Below are 20,331 nucleotides of genomic sequence, written 5' to 3' on the forward strand. Positions count from 1 at the left end.
GAACTGTATCACATGAAATTTGCTTGTAAGCAGTTTAAAATGAATCATTTAATTATTTTCTTGCTTTTAAGTCAGTATGGTTGGTAAAATGTGTGATTTAGGTAGCGACCTTGAGTAGATTTTGCAATTAAGGGTGAACAGGTGGATAAACATGATTACACTAAGTACATCATAGACATGAATTTAAAGTGCTATTTACAGACTTGAGCTGATACAGTTTCTAACAGTACAGCTTATTTAAATGTCCTATTTAACTTGCCTGAAAAAGCAACAAGTTATGTCATAGATGGTTATTATCAAACATGTTTTATCTTGCATGCAACATTACTATTTCACTTGGCAATCCCTTGTACTGAAGATTAAGATGCCTTTTTTCAACCAGAGCCTCCTTTCGTTTTCTACCAGGAATACTTTTCATCCTATTGTGAATACTGTTTTCATGATTGTAACGCTAGTCTAGGAAACCTTTGTTTAAAAAATAGGTCTAGTTTGAAAACATTTATATGAATCGGACAGTAACATGGCTTGCTAAAAGAACTGTCATTCTATGGTTGATTTTAAATGCTCATAAATAAAGACTGAGTCACCTAGTCCTGCAAGCCCTTCTATTTCAGTGAACATTACAGCAGCTGTTTGACTACACAGCAATGTTGGCAGGAGCAGTGCTTGAGTGCACCTTTCCCAGTACTCAACGCTTGGATGGTTCTTGACCATTCACAGAGCTGCCTGCAGTCCCTTAATTAGAAACAGATGTCCTAAATGAAAAGGATGATTAGAGCAATGTTAACGGTTCAACTGGTAATCGCAAATTTCTGTCTGTATTTTAAAGTTCAATAGAATGGTTTTTTGTATGCATACAGAAAGCAAATTTCTAAATTGTTGGTACACAAGTAATTACACAGTGTGGTAAAATGTTATTTTGGATTGAAAGATGTTGGTTCCTTATAGTAACAATTTTTCTGGAAGGTACTTAAGTAAAAGATTTGTAAAGGATTTTAAGAGTTTCTCCATGTGTATTTGTGTGTGTGTGTGTGTGTATGTAGAAGTGTGTGTACACCCATCTACACTTGCGTATGATTGTAGGAAGATTCTAAAACCAATACAACTGTACTTGTGGATGATTTATTTCAGGTCTGCTAAATTTTCTAAGTGTTTTTTAAAAAGCTGCTTTCTTTCTTTTTTAATATTGCCTGACCTGCAGGAAGGGAGCCCCTTGGGAAATCAATGTAAAATTCCAGTAGACTTTTCTCCATTTGTATATATAAGAATGGACAAAAACTATCCCAGAAAATGCCTGCTTCTGCTAAGTAACAGTTAATATCATTGCTTGAAATTTATTTTAATATTTTTCATCTGTTGTTTAATAGTACTTCTATAGTACTTCTTGGTCACTGCTTTATTGGCATTAACAAGAAAACAACTTTATTTGTGAAAGTTTCTGTCATCTTAGAAAGCACGCAGAAACAGAATGTATAACTGGCATCTGGACAAATGGGATTCAGCTGTTGTATATTTTGATTTCTGGAGGTTATATCTTCCCAGTTCCCCTCCTCCTCCCAGTACACACCTTATGAATTTACAAATATAACTTTGATTTGCTATTCATGCAATCAACATTTCCATTCTCTTTTGAAACTTCAGTTCTGCTTACTGCCTTAGAAAGTCCTTCTGTCTTTCAACACTTCTGTCTACTACAGGTCTCTCTGATCACTTTTACTTTCTCTCTCTTGTTTACTGCCTTTCTTCAGTCCTTTGTTCACCCACATCGTTCCAGTGAAATTGTTCATCTTTAAGGCTTTAGTAGCCTCCTCCTGGTCAGAAACTGTATTATATACAGTTACATATAATTTACTTATATATGAATATATATATTAAAAACTATGTTACAGTTCCAGTTTGTGTCAGGAGTATATTCTTGAAGTTAATCTTTCCTTAAACCCTGCTCACTGCATTTTGGTTCACTTCATGGAGCAGTCTAGGATCAATCCCAACAGGTAATGGGTGTTCAGACCACAGGTCCAGACTAGGACTAGCTGTTAAGGTTGAAAGCTGTTGGAAGTGCGTAGTGCAGATGTCAGATCTCCAGTGCTGGTTCTCAGTCTACATATGCATTTCGTGCACACTGCTTCCTGATGCAGATGTGGCCTCTACTGCCTTTACGTCTGTTGCTTCCTCAGGCTTTGCTGCTCCTTCCCTCAATCCTTCAGTCTTACCTGTTTCCATATCTGAAATTCAGTTCATCCACAACCTGAATCCAGGCTCATTCATGTTCAACCTCCACCCCGCCTTGCTTGCATCCAACGTTTCCATCTGGGTGCTCTCCTGTGGTGTTAAGCTGTGACAGAAACTGATCTTGTGTGCACACACAAGTCACAACTTCTTGTTTTGTGTTACTGCCAGAATACTTTCCTTGTGAAGTAAGTATCTGTTTATGGTCTTTCCCATTCTGTGTAGAGACTGAATGCCATTCTTCTATTTTGAAGCAGTCCACACCATTGCACCTGTCCAGATATCCTCAGACTAACCTAATTTTTTTTGTAAGCCACTTCTCACTGAGAACACCATTTGACTATTTCATCAACTTGCTGCCTCTGCAACTGTTCATATGTCGTATCTTGTGTGTGTGGTAGTGTCACAGCTGAAGTGTAGCAGGATCTCTCTTTCAGAAAATTCTGAGAAATCCAACTCGAAGAGCTTCCTTTCTTCATTGAATATACTGTATATATTGCTTCAGTTGTACAGGAAGTACTGTGTATTTTTTCTTAGTAGCTTGTCCACATTGAAAAATACTATCTTCTTGCAGTGTGCATTTTGTACGTACTAAACGATGGCAGACATTGGATTTTTGTGTCAAAATCAGGTTGGCTTTTTAAATTGTCCTTGTATGTAGCAAGTGTTCATATAACTATGTTAAGGAAAGTCTATACACACACGTGCATGTGTGTTAAAATGGTGTTTCTGTCAACTTCACTGGTAATGTAATTTCAGAAGTTGGATCTGTGCTTAAGAACTAATATGTTTCAGTATACTGTAACATTTAGACTTATTTTAATACAACAGTTAATGTTATGCAAAAAAACTTGCCTCTTGCAGCTCTTATATTTGCAAACAAATGCTTCTGCATTAAAACTTGTTTTCCTTAAGAAGCAGGTAAAAGCTCAGCCGAGATACGGGAGAAATCCTTGGCCTTTCTGAGCTACATGCACTTTACAGTATTAGCAAGTATTAGCTGCATTTCTATTTGCCTGTTGTACAAGTAATACTCTCTGTGTATTACCCAGGCTTATAGTACTGAATCCCAAGTTTTTTCCGGGTGACTCATTTCTGGCAACAAACTCTGTCTCTGCTGTTTAATTACCTTCTCTTTGCTAATGCCATTTCATGTCTCTGGTTTGTAAGTTTCTCTGGAGCAGGGCTCTTTTTCTGATAACAAGCAGTGAGTGCTAGATTTTTATGGTTGCTAGCAATATGTGTTCACTGTGCTACACGACACAAAGTGTGACTGTGTCAAAGCACACAACTTGAAATTTCTTGGAACATAACCTTTTATCCAATTCAGGCAATGAATATATCAGCAGAATAGAAAGTGAACTCTGGCATCTGAGGAGCAGCTATTCAACAATATTTTGGGGGCTTTTTATGTCTCTTCTATTCCTATTGTATGCTTCAAATATAAATGCAAAAGTCACTTATCTCTCCCCAGCAAAAGCACACACACACAAAACATGCAGTTTTCTTACTCAACTAAACTACTTAAGTAAGTTTTTTCTTTGGTTTTGCTAATTGTACAGGAAGAATGTTCAGAAAATAGTTCACACAGTAATCGAATCAGAGGAAAAATGAAAGGGATCACCTGTTGCTATGTATGTTTTAGCTGTCTGTTTAGGATATGTTTCAAACTGTTTTGTTGGGTGTTCTTTAACAGCATCTGTTTCATCTCCCATTCTCACCTCACAAGAATGTGTGTGTGAGGTTATTAATATATGTTATGTAAATAATTTTACAGAACATTAATGAAAAAAAAACTTTCTGTAGTGTTTTAAAGCTTAGTTAATGCAGTTTTAAAGAAGTATTAACTTGAAATTATTGAATATTGACCTGTTAATGACAGCTTGTTATTAACAGTTGTTATCTCTTGGCCATGCTAGGGATGGTGTTTGGTATTGGAAGAAATTATTTGCATAAAAGTGGAATTTTACAGTATTTTTTAAGGAGACCTTAGTGTTAGAGACTATCCAGGAGAGATCAGGCATGTCGTGATGGAAGACCATATGGATATTTGTTATGAGTTGGTCCTTTGTGAATTCTTCTGTGAGTGTTTTTGACAGTAGAAAGTTTGATACATAGTGCTTCAAGTATATTACTTCATTCTGTTCTTAGGATTTTGCTTCTGAAGCTACAGTTTTCTTTCTTTTTTTTTTCCCTTTATGGCATCTGGATTTAGTTACTGGATACTGCCTCACCAGTGGAAAGGAGGAAGTACAGGATTTGGAATAATGCAGATGTACTGCTATAGGAAAATCAAAGAATACTGTTTTAATCCTGTCTGATGAGTGTACACACTGTTTTGTAGACCAGATGATTCATAGCTTTGCTGATATCTCTATGGGGTTTTGTGTTTTGGATTACATCTGAAAAGCTTAATTAAAAAGAAAAAATCTATAAACTGGTCCAGCAGCGTTGCAGTAGAAACATGGAAGGATCCAGACAGACAGAAGCTTTTTCACTATAGCCTATAGTTGAACAACTGCACAAATTTATAAATTTTGTTTAAAAATATATATTTCTCTTGGCTGACTAGTATTTTATATTGTTTATTTTAGTTTTATTGTTGCACACTTGCATACCACTGTTCTTGATGCCACTGTTTCCCAGCACTTTTGAGCTCTGTAATAATTAATTACGCCTTCTGTAGTAAACAAGTGACTTGAACGTATTAATATAAATCTTAAAATCATATTTTTATTTTCTTTTCTGTCTTTTTCCACAAAAATAGATAATATACCTGGGAGAATCTCCAGAAGATGTGTACAGGCTTATATTGGCTGGAAGCATTTCGTATCTTCCTTTCAGGTAAATAACAAATTGTTAGAACTTTCTGTACCTTGATATTTTGAAGAAGAATGTAGCATTTATCAGTACTAATTCAGGGTTGGGTTTTTTTCTGAAGTTTTAACACGTTACACATTCACTGCCTGAGCTTTTAAGTGTAGACTGCTGAACAGGGGTGTTAGCAGCCTATGCTGAGTATATAGATAAGTGTTGACTGGGAAGCTCGCTCTGGCTTCCAGGATGGTGGTTTCAGGATTCTCTCTTCTCTGGGATCACTAGCTGGGAACAGGCTGGGCATTGGTTAGCGGGTGGTGAGCAATCACATTGTGCATTACTCATTTGTATTTTCTGTTATTACTATTATTATTATCATTATTATTTTAATTTTATTTCAATTATTAAATTGTTTTTATCTTAACCTACGAGTCTCCTTACCCTTACCCCTTCAACTCTTTCCCCCATTCCCTGGGGGTGGGGGAGGGTGAGCAAGTGGCTGCGTGGTGTTTCACTGCCAGATGGGTTTAAACCACAACACTCAGTCACATTCAGAGTGAAAAAAATGTTTCCTGATGTTCAGAGGGAACGTCCTATGTTTCAGTTTATGCCCATTGTCTCTGGTCTTGTCACTGAGCACCACTGAAAAGAGCCTGGCCCTGTCTTCTTTGCACCTTCCCTTCAGGTATTTATATACATTGATAAGGTCGCCCCTGAGCCTTCTCTTCTCCAGGCTGAACAGTTCCAGCTACCTCAGCATTTCCTTCTATGTGAGATGCTCCAGTCCCTTAATCATTTTTGTGGCTTTTTGCTGGACTCTCTCCAGTGTGTCCATACCTCTCTTGCACTGAGGAGCCCAGAACTGGGCACAGTACTGCAGGTGTGACCTCACTAGTGCTGAGGAGAGGGGAAGGATCACCACCCTTGACCTGTTGGCAATATTTTTCTCATACGTCCAGCCTACCATTAGCCTTCTTTGGCACAGGGCACAATGCTGACTCATGTTCAACTTGGTGTTCACCACGACCCCCAGGTTCTTTTCTGCAAAGCTGTTTTCCAGCTGGGCAGCCCCTGGCCTGTACTGGTGCGTGGGGTTGTTCCTCTGCAAGTGCAGGACTTTATACTACTCCTTGTTGAACTTCATGAGGCTTCTGTCAGCCCATATCTCCAGCCTGTCAAGGTTCTTCTGGATGGCAGCACGACCCTTTGGCATATCACCCGTTTCTCCCAGTTTTGTGTCATCACCAAACTTGCTGAGGGAGCTCTCTACACCTTCATCCCATTAATGAAGAAGTTGAACAGGATCAAACACAGTATTGACTCCTGGAGTACTCTGCTAGTTCCTGGCCTCCAACCAGACTTTGTGCCACTGACCACCACCCTTTGGACCCAGCCTTTCAGTCAGTTTTCAATCCACCTGTCTGCTCAACCAGCCCACACATCACTAGCTTGTCTATGAGGATCTTACAGAGACAATGTCAAAGGCCTTACTGAAGTTCAGGTAGACAACATCCACTGTTCTCCCCTCATCTACCAGGCCAGTCATTTCATTGTAGAAGTTTATCATATTGGTCAAGCATGACTTTTCCTTGGTGCATCCATGCTGACTACTTCTTATGATTATCTTGACCTTAATATGCCTGGAAATGGTTTTCAAGATTAGCTGCTCTATCACTTCTTTGGGGGTTGAGATGATGCTGACTGACCCGTAGTTCTGTGGGGATTCCTTCTTGCCCTTCTTGAAGTTGAGCGTGATACTTTCCTCCAGTCTTCAGGCAGTCCTCCTAGTTGCCATGATTGATCAGAGATTATTAAGAGTGTCATTGCAATGACATCAGACAGCTCCCTCAGTGTTCATGGGTTCACCCCATCAGGGCCCATGGACCTAGATATGTCCTGTTTGCAGAAGTATTCCCTGACCTGGTCCTTTTCCACCAGGAGTATATCTTCCTCACTGCAGCCTTTCCCCCTGGTTTTGGGGACCTGGGATTCCTGAAGGCTGGTCTTCCTAGTAAAGACTGAGGCAAAGAAGGCATTCAGTGCCTCAGCCTTTTCCGTGTCCTGTGTAACATGATCCCCTGTCTCATTGAGCAATCCACATCTTCCCTAGTCTTCCTTCTGTTGCCTGTGTACTTATAGAAGCTCTTCATGTTTTCTTTGACATCCCTGGCCAGATTAAATTCCATTAGGGCTTTAACTTTCCTAATCCTGGAACTTTCCTAACCTTCCCTCATCCCTGGATACTCAGACAATGTCTCTATCTCTGTATTCCTCACAGGTTACCTATCCTTGCTTCCACCCTCTGTATGCTTCCTTTTTGTGTTTGAGTTTAGCCAGGAGCTCTTTGTTCATTCACGCAGGCCTCCTGGCATTTTTGCCTGCTTCATATTCATTGGGATGAACTGCTCTTGAGCTTGAAGTGGGTGATCCTTGAATATTAACCAGCTTTCTTGGGCCCCTCTTCCCTCCAAGGCCTTATCCCATGAGAGTCTTCCAAATAGATCTTTGAAGAGGCCAAAGTCTGCTCTCCTGAAGTCCAGGGTTGTCAGCTTGATTTTCACCCTTCTCTCTGCCCTCAGGATTCTGAACTCCACCATCTCATAGTCACTGTATCTGAGGCTGCCTTTGACTTTCACATCCCCATTGAGCACCTCCTTGTTGGTGAGTATGAGGTCCAGCAGAGCACTGACCTTATTGGCTTCCGTATCACTTGGAGAAGGAAGTTGTCACCAGTTCATTGCAGGAACCTCCTGGATTGCTTATGTCCTGCTGTGTTGTCTCTCCAACAGATATCGGAGTGGTTAAGTTCCCCATGAGGATCAGGACCTGCAGATGTTAGGCTGGTCCTATCTGTCTGTAGAGGGCCTGATCCACTTGTTCTTCCTGGTCAGGTGGCCTAACAGACTTCCACTGCAATGTCACCTTTACCTGTCCTCTCTTTTACCTGAGTGGGGTTCTGATATTTCCTTCTTCTGGTGACTTTTTTCCCCCCACCTTTCACACTGATTCATTACAGAGGAAAGGGATACAAACAAATTGCAGAGTCAGCCATCCAGGTTCTCCAGAAGTTCTTCCTCCTCTCAGCTGAAATTTGAACATGATATATTCTTTACTTTTTTGAAACTCTAATGATTCTCTGCTGATGAGGGATGCAAGGCCTCAAAAGAAGGTGTTCTGCTAAGACATAATATTCTTTGATGTAGATTCATTTTAAATTTATTTTTTGACTTGACTATAGTATTCCTGTAGAATGCTTACTCTGCAGTGCTTATGGAATCTAATAATGGTCACATACTAAGAACATGCCATTATTGGGTCTACAGAATTTAAAAAATTGTATGTAATGGAAACCAGTTTCTCCTCATGTTTAAGCATAAACTATTTTGTGCATCTTAAGGAAATTATTTTAATATATCTACACAAATGCATATCTTGATAGTTTTAGTAAGAAGATGCTGTTCACATATACATAGAAAGCATGTGCACAGCATCTTTTTTAAATGGAGTTTGAAGAAAAAATTTGCAGTGTATTAAAATTTGACTTACTTGAAAGTGTACTTCAGATGAAAATGTTCTAAGAGTGTATGTTAGAATATGATACTAATTTAGGCATTAGCTTTTGCCACAAGGAGCTTCTGTTGTCTGTTCTATGTTGACATGAACACTGAAAAATGCCAGTTCAATGTCCATGTCAGAAGTTGAATACGTCGGCTTCACCAAAACTATAACTGGAGTAATCTTACTCTTGGATCATCTGTTAACATAACTTATTTTATGTTTTGATATTATTGTAAGATGCAAGGTGGGGAAAACAAGGTAATCACTTGACATAATTATTTCATTCTAATAGTAATTATCTTGAAGCAATTTTTTAAAGGTGTTTGAGAGAACTATCTTTAGTTGCTTTCACTTTTATTAAAATGGGATAATTTTACCATTTTGGTCATCATATTTTATAGGGATGCTTCGTTTGGTACTTGCAGCTTTCATCTGACATTGCTGGACTGTTTTCATGCAATAAACAAGGTCAGTAAAACAATATTTTTTGTATTGCAAAACATCAACTAAATATTGCCCAGCAGAAAAAGAAGATTTAGGAAGCTAGGATCCAATGAGAGCTATGCAGTAGCAGATTTTTCAATTTATTATGCATTGTAACAAAACTTCTACGTACCGCATTCATAGAAGCCAACTGATACCTTATATGATCAACTAGTGAAGATTTTAAAGAGGGAATCTTTCAGGGCAGTAAGTTACACCTCTTAATTCCTCAGGGTTGTGTGATAAGTTTATTATATGCCCCCCTGATGTTACATTTTAGGCTAAATATATCCTTTGAAAGTGGTTTTGAATTGGTTAGTGATAGTTTTTAGGCATTTGCAGCATGTGGTAATGACTTCGGGTTTTGTCTTAGTAATACAAATAGAACAGGAGGCAGGTGCTTTTTTTAAAACTACAAATTATCATAATCTAGTGTTTTATAGCAATACAGTGGTGAAGTAATGTGGCATTGAAGGACAAGGAAATTTATATGCATTCTTTTTAGTCTGTGTGAGTAGTGCAATGGGGAATTCTGCAGCTCTCCACCCTGCTACTGTCTTTTGTATATGAGTATCTCTGCCAAATACTGGTGTTCTTACTGATTAAGACAGCTTCTTGCAGATTTGTGATTTTCAGCTTTTTTTGGATGTTTTGACATTGACTGCTTGTATGCCAGGAGTGGTGAATTGCTATTATTCTTAGTACCGCTGAACAACAAGGAAATTTACTGAAAATTATGTAGTGAAAGAGGAGATTAGAATGTAGTATTTTAAATACCTGGAGATATGGGATTTTCTCTGTTTGTGCTTCCTGACTTAACAAGTGGGTGAACTGCCAGTTACCCAGATATTTATATTTTTTATACAGTATTAAATAGAATTGTGGATAATTACGGTACATCAGAGACCACACTAGTGTGTGCTTAGGACTGTGTGTCTGCAAACAATTTGAAATCAGTGAAGATATTATCATCGTAATGAGATCAAATAGTATTCATGCACAAAAATATTTGCAATCCTTGAATTCAGACTTTAGAATGTACTCATAATTTCAATAGATAATTTATGCCAGTTATTTTTCTCTTTTTGATTTTGTACCTCTAGCAGTAATAAAAAGACTGAATATACTTCTGTAGTCTGGAATTTTGTAGTGATTCGATGAAAGCAGAAAAGAGTGAATTTGCTTGTCTAACTTCACTTAAATTAAAATTTACAAGCCTGTTTTAAACCAAGACTGAGTTGGTCTGTATTTTTGTCAAATATATGAAGACATCTCTCTGAAAGAGTAGAGCAGGTATTAACAGAGTTTCAGTAACCTAGAAGAGTGATAAACTGTCCTCATTGAAAAGGTGCTGTCTTTGTTAAAAGCTGTATTTTGAATTTTAGGCTTTTCAGTATGGTTTCCTGGATTTCAATACGTTTGATGTAAATGAATATGAGCATTATGAAGTAAGTGTTCAGTAACAATCTCTGATTTGTTTGCTGTTATTAATGCTAAGATGATTGTTTATAATATGTGTTATTTTTTTTTCTAGTATTAGGTTCCATTTCTGTTTTGTCTCCTTAAACTTAGATTGTTAGATAAAGATGTGTGGTCAGACAGCGAATATTAAAATTCAAATTTAAGCATAGTCAGCCTCAAACATGAGAGGGAAAGCAGAAACCAAAATGGAAATAAATGCTTTTTTCCATTATTGTTAAAGCCATGGAATATGACTGGGGAGTGGGAATTTGGCCACCTTTTAGAGGTCATGCATATGCTCGAGCAATCTTGATGAGAAGTTCAAGGGCATACAAGTCCCAAGTCTAACTGAATTCTGGAGAGCAGTTGAAGTGTGTATCTGTGAACACATGGCAAGGGTATAATAGCACTCTTTGAGGTAAAGAGTGAAACAGGGCTGGGAAACTCCAGGTCCATAAAATTCACTTCGGGGCATGGGAAATTAATGTGACAGTGAAGGACTGCAATTCTTGACTATATGGAGTCTCCGAAATGCAAAGCTGCCAGTTATCTCAAAAGAGAAAATTGTGTTCTTAGAATCAAAAAAAAATCATGATTTAAATAGTGAACAGAGATAAGGCCAAGGTCATAATCTAGAAACCTATAAAAAATTAAAAATTGAAGGTTGCCCTTCATCTGAAGGGCATCAGTTGTGTTGTTCTAAAACTCTAATTTAGAAAGAGAACACAGGCAAGAAAAGTGAGGTTGAGAGCATCTGGCATCCTCCCAATGGAACAGAAAACAGGAGATTAACATAACTTCCTTTGGCAAAAATTGTACATCACTTCTATCTAGCATGTATTTTGAAACAATAAGGAAAAGCCTGAAAATACAGGGATAATGATAAACCAAGCATTTTCTCTTGACAGAGAGCAGAAAATGGAGATTTTAACTGGATAATACCAAACAAATTCATTGCCTTCAGTGGACCTCATTCAAGAAGTAAAATTGAAAATGGTATGCTTAAAGAAGGAGGTGGGGGACACAAGCCCACTGCTTTCTTAGTTGATTGTTATCAGTAAGAACAAGCTTTAAAAATTGTTCCTCAAACAGTGTGTTTTTTCCTTGGCTCTTTTTCTTTTATAAGAACCCTGGCAGTAAAATTTTAATGCTTGGTTTAATTGTATCTGACCTAGGTGATTATGTTAAAATTCCATTTTCAGTTAGTCTATTTCTTTATGTTGAACATGAATTCTATTTTGAAAGTGTTTTCATCTCTTGTTTTTGCGTCTTTGTTTATTTCTACAGTTTGGGCCTTACTCTCTTCTTTTTTTTATCTTATTTTTTCAAATAGGGTATCCCCACCACGCCCCAGAGGCTTATTTCCCATACTTCAGGAAACATAAGGTCACCACTATAATACGCCTCAACAAAAAACTGTACGATGCCAAACGATTTACAGATGCTGGATTTGAGCATTTTGACCTCTTCTTTGCTGATGGAAGCACACCTGGTGATACTATAGTTAAAACATTTCTAAATATTTGTGAAAATGCTGAAGGTGTTATAGCTGTTCATTGCAAAGGTATAGTATAAAACCAATTTATATTACAAGTGATGCTTATAGTTACAGTTCCTGAGGTATTTTGTGCTTTAATACCATTATATCTAGTTATTATTATCTCTGCCAAACTGCAGCTTTTCCATACAAGTTCTTGCTATACTTCTGTTCTGTACTTCATCTTGTGGTTTTTTCAAGTTCCAGAAAAATCTTCCCAGCTATTTTCAAGAATGAGGCTGGGGAAAGTGAGCTTGCCAGTATTAACAGCTCTTTCTGCTAGAAAGTATTACCACTTCCAAAGGATGCTTTTGAGCAGGAAGTCTTGGCAAGGTTTACAGGTGTTTATGAAAATACATGGTTAAGTATACTAAGTGATAGACTTCTGAAAATACCAGTGCAGCTTTCTGAGGAGATTCCTCATGAAGTATGAACGTTCTTCCAGAACCACAGAAACCTTTATCCCTCAGAAACCCTTTATACTAGCTACATTGGGCATGCTCTGAATATCTGTTCCTCCAGAGTTAGACTGCCAAGAAAAAGATACTCAGAGCATGCCCAATGCAGCTAGTATAAATAGATGGTTTTCTGTGGTTCTAGAGGGACCATGTTTCCCTTCCCACACCATCTTTAAGAGTCTATCAGATATTTGTTCTCCACAAACTTTGCATCACTAGCATACCTGCTAATGCTGTGATTGAAGGAGAAAGTCCTTTTCTTAACCCATTTGCCTGGGACCTGCAAAGAGTGAGTTCTTATTCGTGGATCTGCTATCCATGTTTAACAGGATTATACTGTGAAGAGGAAGAATTGGTAAAAACAGCATCTTGACTGTTAGGAAGCCAGTGCATATTCTTACTCTCCACTGAGATGATAAATTTGGGCATGACACTTAATTGATTATGCCTGAATATTGAGTATCAGTGGTACAGGTGCTTTGTTTTCATTCAGATTAAGATGGTTTTTGATATTTATCATACTAATGGTGTCTAGACTACCTTATGTTCCTCAACCTGCTCTTAGTCTTGAGAAAAAGTAGAATGCTGTAGCCTGTTGTTGAAGCTGGGCAAGGAAAGTGCTGTGTGATTGTCTTGGCTATCGGGCCATACTGAAGATTTTATACTGGTGTTGATCAGTTGATTGTTAAATGAGAGGGTGATGTGTGGTTTGACATTTACAGCAAGTGATAGAGGAGAGGAGCCACATAGCTGGAGCTGTCCTCCTTTCCTTTTCATGTTACCCAAGGTAAATAGAACTGTTTTGAGGGCCATTGCAAATAAGGTTCCTCATTCTGAAGTACTTTTTGCCTGTGTTGGCTAGTACCCAGATTAGCTTATTGCAAAATTTGTCTTTTGCTTGGGAACAAAAGTAAGAAATTAGTTAGAGGAGGGGTTGGAAGAGCAACTGGTTTCAGTGCAATGTATGATCAATTTGCAAGAAGGTGCTTTGAGAATTTGGAACAAAGCCAGCTGGTTTATTGCATGCATAAAAACATTTCCATACGTATATACATATTCATAGACAGGTAAATAACAATAGATAGAGTTACAGATATTTGTAAGGTCACTGCCTTTGGAAGGTTGCCTCACTCAAAAAATGTGAACAATGTGTTAGTAACCTTGTACATGGTAAAAAAAAATCAAAAGGTAAGTTGTGTTTACCAGGTTTGATCAATAACAGGTTTGTTTAATAAACAAAGCAAGTAACTATTTGTCCAAGTAACAATGTCTGTAGCTACAGCAGATTCCAGATGAAGATGGATATATAAAAGAAGCCATTCTTTTATCTTACACAGCTGGTCTTGGACGAACTGGTACACTTATTGCCTGTTATATTATGAAGCATTATCAGATGACAGCTGCTGAAACTATTGCCTGGATTAGAATAAATAGACCTGGTTCAGTGATTGGACCACAACAACACTTCCTGATGGAGTAAGTAGATTGACTATAAATGATTTCAAAAATAGATCTAGATGTTTTTTTCTTCTTCTTTTGTTGTACACTTAATAATCTTTGGTGTTAATTTGTTGTGTTTGGGGCTTTTTTTTTTCATATTATGATAGCAAACAGGCAGAACTTTGGAGAGAAGGAGATATTTTCCGTGCAAAGTTGAAAGGAAACCGTAAAATTGCTGTAACAAGAATTCTGTCAGGAGTAGATGATATTTCAATCAATGACACAAGAAACAGGAGAACCATCCAAAAGGACATTGAACTGGTAACCATCTGAATATTGTGTTCTTGTAAAAGTTGTAACTGCTGTTGAGAATTTTTCAGGTTCTGAACAAACCTGTGGGTACACTAAAACTCTGTTAGTCAGATTCTTTTTCTGTTTGCCATTTTTATATCAAGGGGTATGAGGGGGGAAAAAAGTATGGACAGCAAGTATGAAAAATGAACTGCAGTACATAGGTGAAGTAGGAGCATCCTTATCATACTTTAGTCTTTAGTAATTAGGTAAGTATTAGAACAAAAAAGGTGCTCATGACTTGCAATCAAAAACACTGATTTTGTTTTGGATTATCTGTTACTTCACTGTGTTGTTTAAAGGGAAGAGATGAAAGGGGTTTTGCTATTTTTGGTTTCTAAGTAATTGCAACTTCTATAATACCTTTTGATGCTACCTTTTTTTAAAAACGGTAGTGCTGTTTTAAAAGGCAAGTGAAGGAGGCAAATGCTGTACTTGAGTGAAGATTGTACTGTACCTAAGCAAAGACTTGATAATATGTTTCTGCTGTTTTAAAGGCAGATAGCATTCTGATGCATGTAATTCATGACACCACTTGAGGGTTTACAGCTCTAAAAGCAGCAAACAGGAAATGGGAAAGAACAGAATTGTATTTATGCAAGTGAATTTCCTTTGATTTTATGCTGGCAAACTTTCCTGTTGGGATAATTCTAACTTTAAGATTTAAGATAAGGTTAATTCTTAAATGTCTGTCTATATTTTAATCTTGGTTCATCCCTTCCCCCCTCCGCTTACTCAGTACAGCGATGAAGATGAAACAAACTGTGTAACACAAGGTGATAAGCTTCGTGCTCTGAAAAGTAGAAGGCAGGCAAAAACTCCAACTGCATCTCCTCTAACGTAAGTCAGTTTCTGAATGTATAACTGCCAGAAATACTTTTATCCTCTTCTTTATGCATACTTTGCTCTGCCCCCAGAAGTCTGTTGCCAAGACTGCTTTCACTGCTTTAAAACAAGCACGAGATTCACCATTTCTTTGAAGGCTTGGTGAGCGCTAAGGAGGCAGGAGAACCTGGTTGAAGAACTGCATTACTCAATTTCTAGTTTTCTGCATTGTTTTTGATTCCAGTAGTCTGCTCTTTACAAGTTCCTGTATTCCTGAATGTTTTACTTCTAGTTTAATCACAAACATTCTCTTGTCTTTCCTATGGTAGTATAAAAATGGAAGAATGTGACTCTGTGTGGTGGTATTTGATTGGCTGAAATAAGGTACGAGCTGTTTTTTGAAGTAAAGTCGGCTGCCTAAGAAGAAGAGTTGAAAGAAGAATCTTTAGCTTCCTTTCATTTCCTCTTCCTTGGAAAGAACTTTCCCTAAATCCTGTGGGCTTTGAGTTAATGGCTGGTAGATCTGGAAGGCAGAGAGAAGCACTATTTCAGTGCATTTCTGTCAGGGAACCTGGTATGCTAGTCTCTTTATTTTAGACAAGTACCGAAACACCACCTGTAAAAGAAAGTTCATAGTCACCTTTGCATCTGTTGTAGCTTGTAGCAACTGTAGGTAGACAAACTTTCTGTCTGCCCTTAAATAAACTACAAAAGAATGCAAGACATACCTGGATCTCATTTGATTGCTAGGAAAGGAATGGTGGTGACCTCTGACTGTCAGATTTTTGCAAATAACAGCACCAGAGTTACGTACCAAAGGCAACTTAGCTTTTGTTATGCTGTCTTTCTGTAGGGGATGATGGCTGCCTTTTTTGTTTTAAGTCCAAACAGTGTCATCAGACTTTTAGAAAAAGTGAGAGGTATGTAGTAAGAATGTGCTGAAGGTAAAGGAATATGTCTTTGGAAACCTTCATGCATTGTTTTATATGAATTCTGCTTTTGTTTTAAAAGATTCTCTTTTGTTCATGGTCATCATTTACACAGGCAATCATATAAGCAGATTTAGAACAAAGCCTGTACCCAAACAACATTAAAAAAACCCCAAAACACATCACCTCAGTTACCTCAAATAGCACAGCAAAAACCAGCTACCTTGCACATTAGTTTCTGAGGCTTAGTTTCCACTTCATAATATGTTTTCATGAAAGGCACTTTAAGTCATGTAATAAACATTGTAAAAGATGTCATTTATTCTATGCTCCATAGAATGAATGTAGACTGTATAATCTATTCAGAGCCATTGTCTTAATATGCAGAAGGCTTATCAGCTATTAAAATATTATTCCATTCATGAAGCATTCTGCAACATGACTGCTCTAATTAAAACTAGTTAGCGTGTATTTCTGTAGAATTAAAATAACTGATCTAGAGCTAGTTAGGTTTTATAGTATGCATTGTGACACAGGAAGTTGGAATTTCTCTCCTCCTGTCCCCCTGAGTTATTTGTATGGTTTGCAGCTTGTGCTGAGATAGTTTGGTAAAAAATGAATGTATAACTTCTTACATTCTCTGTGTTACTATTATTAAACCAAAATATTGCTAGGAATATTTAGCTGCCCTACATGAGTCAGAAGTCTTCCCTACTAGAAGAGGTGTCAGTCTTTTTTCTTTTTAGTTCAGACTGTTAAAAATAATTAGTCTTGCAGTAAAATTGATAAAATTTATCTAAGCAAACAAAAAGAAGCTTTTAAATCCTCTATGTAATTCTGTTTCACATAAAAATTTTAAAAAAGGCAAAATAAGAGCACCAGAACCTGGGACAATTACAGTCTTTGAGAGCTAGTGGCATTGCTTATGTTGAACTCACAAGGGATTTGTGTATAACGTTTGTTAACGTTTATTGAAGTTGGTTGTGTAAACTCTGTATGCTTTGATGAATGGATACTTTGTATGTGTTCTAATAAGCAATATTCTGCACCTTTAGCAAAGGATTATGAATTAGTTTTTGCTACTTTGAACACAGAAGGGTAATATACCCCATCATCTGAGTGTTACATAAGTTATTTGTTCCTTCAAACTGATCTAGCTCTGATCTAATGTTTTAGTATTAAAACATATGATTGTGAAGTAGGATGTATGAATATAGCTCATCAAACTGCCTAAGAGATGACAGCAAGTGGTCAGAGATGTACTGCTCCACCATGCACTTGTTTTCAACAGAGTGATAAAGACTTTCTTTGGAATAGACAACTTTAGTGAGGATTTCAGAAAATTGTCTTTGATTCCAGCAACACACGGACGCTACATTTGGCAATTTATAGTTGCATGGATTATTACAGTCATAGAAAGTAAGAAAATGCTTGGCAAAGGTTATAGAACAATATGCTTTTGAAGAACTTGAAACAAGCTAAAATGCACCAATAGCTTTTGCTTTTGAATTTTTGTTCATCTTTTCCTCCCCCTCCAACCCCTTTTTTAGATGGCTCCTAGCTATGCTGGTGTCTACACTGTGTAGCATTGTCATCTGGTGGATTGTATGTGGCTCCCTTCTGCCCAGCCTGCTATTCTGTCTAGATGGTTTAAGAACATAGTAACCATCAGGACCCCCTGAGAGAGCCACTGTGTAAGTGTCCCATTCCATTTCTCTACAATAGTTCACACTTTCTGTCTAGTATGTCTCATAAATGCATGTTTTCATATCATGTTTCTTACTGGCTTTGTTGCAAGAGTAAACTTCACTGCTCTGGCTTTGTTGTATTTTTGTATATATTATTTGGAATAACTGAGTTATTTTTCTGGCTGGCTTGCAATACAAAAGGTGAAGAGCTTTTATAATTAGGATATTTCATAATTTTGAAGACTTTCTTCTCTGCATGCTCCTGCAAATAAGCAAAACTATATTTATAAAAAAGGAAAAAGTACTGCTTTAAAATATGATCCTATCCTTTGCATATTGCAAATGAAGATGTTAGCTCCAGTTTTACTTTGAAATTCATGAACTTGCACATGTGCTTAGTTTCCCAAAGGGTCATTTTAGTCGTGTGAAATGTCAAGAATTAGAATTTGTTAGAAATGTCAGTAGGTCTTTCTTTTACTAAGAGATTATAGTATTACATGCCATAAGAGATGGTAAAACGGGACTTTTTTCCTTTTTAACATAACAGGAGATGAGGCAGGGTCAAGGCTCACTTGTTTACCCAGCCAATCTTGTTTCATCTTTTGTTCTCAATTATTTTTTTATAGAGCTTTATGAGAGTAGTTAAACCCCTTCTTTCCATTACTTGGATTGAGGAGCTGAGTAAAGCCTTAAAAGCGTATTAGTTCCTTGAGTACAGCTTTAACTCTTTCTCTACTCTGCTTTGTCAGAATGGTTGCAGTGATTGCTGTGCCTCACCTCCACTTGAAAGATGCAGCATTTTCATCACAGGACAGCTTCCATTTTTTGGCCAAACAAAACAGCAGCCCTCAGAACTGCCAGGAAACCCAGACAGGAACTTTTTGCTTGCTACTGTGTCTCCCTGGAGCTGCTCCACCACCACCACTCTCAAAGTGAAATGGTTACTTTGGGTGAATGCTTGAAACTTTGGTGCTCTCAGAGAAAAAGTAGGTCAGAGAAAGTGTTTTACACCAGAGTAATAAGTAAGAAAAGGCATTCTCTCCTGGCAGAACATTAAAGTTAAGGGTTTGTGTACTTCTTACCTTTGGCCTTGCAACTTGTCTGCACATTTAAAAAGCATGGGACGTTTCCTGCTAAAGTAAATGGTGTAATAACTAAAGAATGAGGACTGGGGGACTTGTGAACAACTTAGTTATCCTATTAGCCTTAGCTAAGGTCATCTTAATCTATTCTTTTGGAGGAAAAAAAAAAAAAAGAACTGAAGATCACTTTAGCTTTTTTTTTTTTCCACTGGTACCTAACTTTATCAAAGAACATACTTAAATGAGAGGCTTGTTTTCAAAGTTTTGCACTGAATGTAGCAGTATTTCTTGTCTCAGTGTTTTCCAGAAGTCAGACCTCAGATTTCTAAACACAGACTAAAAAGCTAAACTTAAAACACGGGTTAAAAATTTGAAACAATCTGTCCTTTGTTTTCCTGTACTGAAAGATCAATTTCACTCAACTATCATCCTTTCTTTCTCTTATGGTATCTGTATTCTGTCTAAAAACTCCCTTGCCAGAGAGAAAGAGAAAAGACTGTGTGGTGATGGTAAATGTGTCATAATGCAAGCAATTGGGTTACTGGTGCTGCTGCTCATATCCAGGATTGACAATCATACAGTGTTGATTTATGTCTGGAAGGAGAAAACACTTAAGCTTTTCTTAAAAGGTAGACAAACGTTCTTTCCATTATGCAGCTAGTGTCCCTTGTGTTTTAAGAGATCAAATTATCAATCAGGATTGTGAATCTGTCTGGTCTAGCCTGGCAGTCCTGTTCGTTGAAGTCCTGTAGATTGAAGAGTATCAGTCACTTGTTGCCTATCACTGACTTGGAACAGTGATAGAGGTCTCAGGCCTGTTTTCCTAAAAATCATAAGGATGAGGTGATGAAGGAGAAAGGGCTATTGCATTTGACAGACCTCATAAAACAGGTAGCCTTGGCAAGAATAAAATGCCCATGGCAGGTCAGAGAAGACATGCTCCTGTGTAACCTCTCTTTCCCTCATGCCTCCCTAGGATACTGCAATCATCTTTCTTTCAAAGAAGCTTGTGTCGATTGATTTCTCTCCAAGATATATTACCTTGCTGGCATTTCAAGTTTTGTGGATTTTGTCTTGGGTTGTAGGGTTTGGGCTTTTGTGTACCAATGGTGTACCCGTCCTCCCACCCTGCTGTGAGTTAAATGGTGAAAATAAGTTGTGAACTATTTAAAACATTGTTCCATTTAAGCAGGTTTTGATTTGTTTAAAGGCCAGTATATTACCTTGAATAAGAAAGTAGTGTATAAACTAGTCCAGTGTTTGGGGAGTACGTTAGGTTCAGAATTACCAAGCGCTACTTCCATTACAAATTAACTGGAGATGAAAAACTCTTATGAAATATGGATTATGTATTTTAGTGGGGTGGCTATTACAGCAACCTGTAGCCTGTGTTCAGGAAATGTTCTGCTTTTTTTTTTTTTTTGAATCATACTTCACTGAGTTAGAAAAGCCTTTGTGTATATTAGGTGCCCT

At 37.5% G+C, this 20,331-nt stretch overlaps 1 protein-coding gene across 10 annotated transcripts in view; it reads left to right on the plus strand.

Moving 5' to 3' along the window:
- Positions 1-20,331, plus strand: part of CDC14B (cell division cycle 14B) — a 46,461-nt gene that overhangs the window by 16,374 nt on the left and 9,756 nt on the right. For 4 of the 10 annotated variants that reach the window (XM_074811771.1, XM_074811763.1, XM_074811768.1 and 1 more), the window contains exons 5-12: positions 4,997-5,073; positions 9,006-9,072; positions 10,473-10,535; positions 11,457-11,544; positions 11,882-12,112; positions 13,881-14,019; positions 14,151-14,304; positions 15,074-15,174. In XM_074811771.1, coding sequence (XP_074667872.1) covers positions 4,997-5,073; positions 9,006-9,072; positions 10,473-10,535; positions 11,457-11,544; positions 11,882-12,112; positions 13,881-14,019; positions 14,151-14,304; positions 15,074-15,174 — 920 coding nt within the window. Of the gene's footprint in view, positions 1-4,996; positions 5,074-9,005; positions 9,073-10,472; positions 10,536-11,456; positions 11,545-11,881; positions 12,113-13,880; positions 14,020-14,150; positions 14,305-15,073; positions 15,175-15,488; positions 15,841-16,012; positions 16,080-17,638; positions 17,783-18,525; positions 18,784-20,331 lie in introns of those variants that run through there. The other 6 variants (XR_012621527.1, XM_074811764.1, XM_074811765.1 and 3 more) reach the window with 4 other exon arrangements.

The sequence above is a fragment of the Strix aluco genome, chromosome Z (assembly GCF_031877795.1).
Source record: "Strix aluco isolate bStrAlu1 chromosome Z, bStrAlu1.hap1, whole genome shotgun sequence".
NCBI classification, from domain to species: domain Eukaryota; kingdom Metazoa; phylum Chordata; class Aves; order Strigiformes; family Strigidae; genus Strix; species Strix aluco.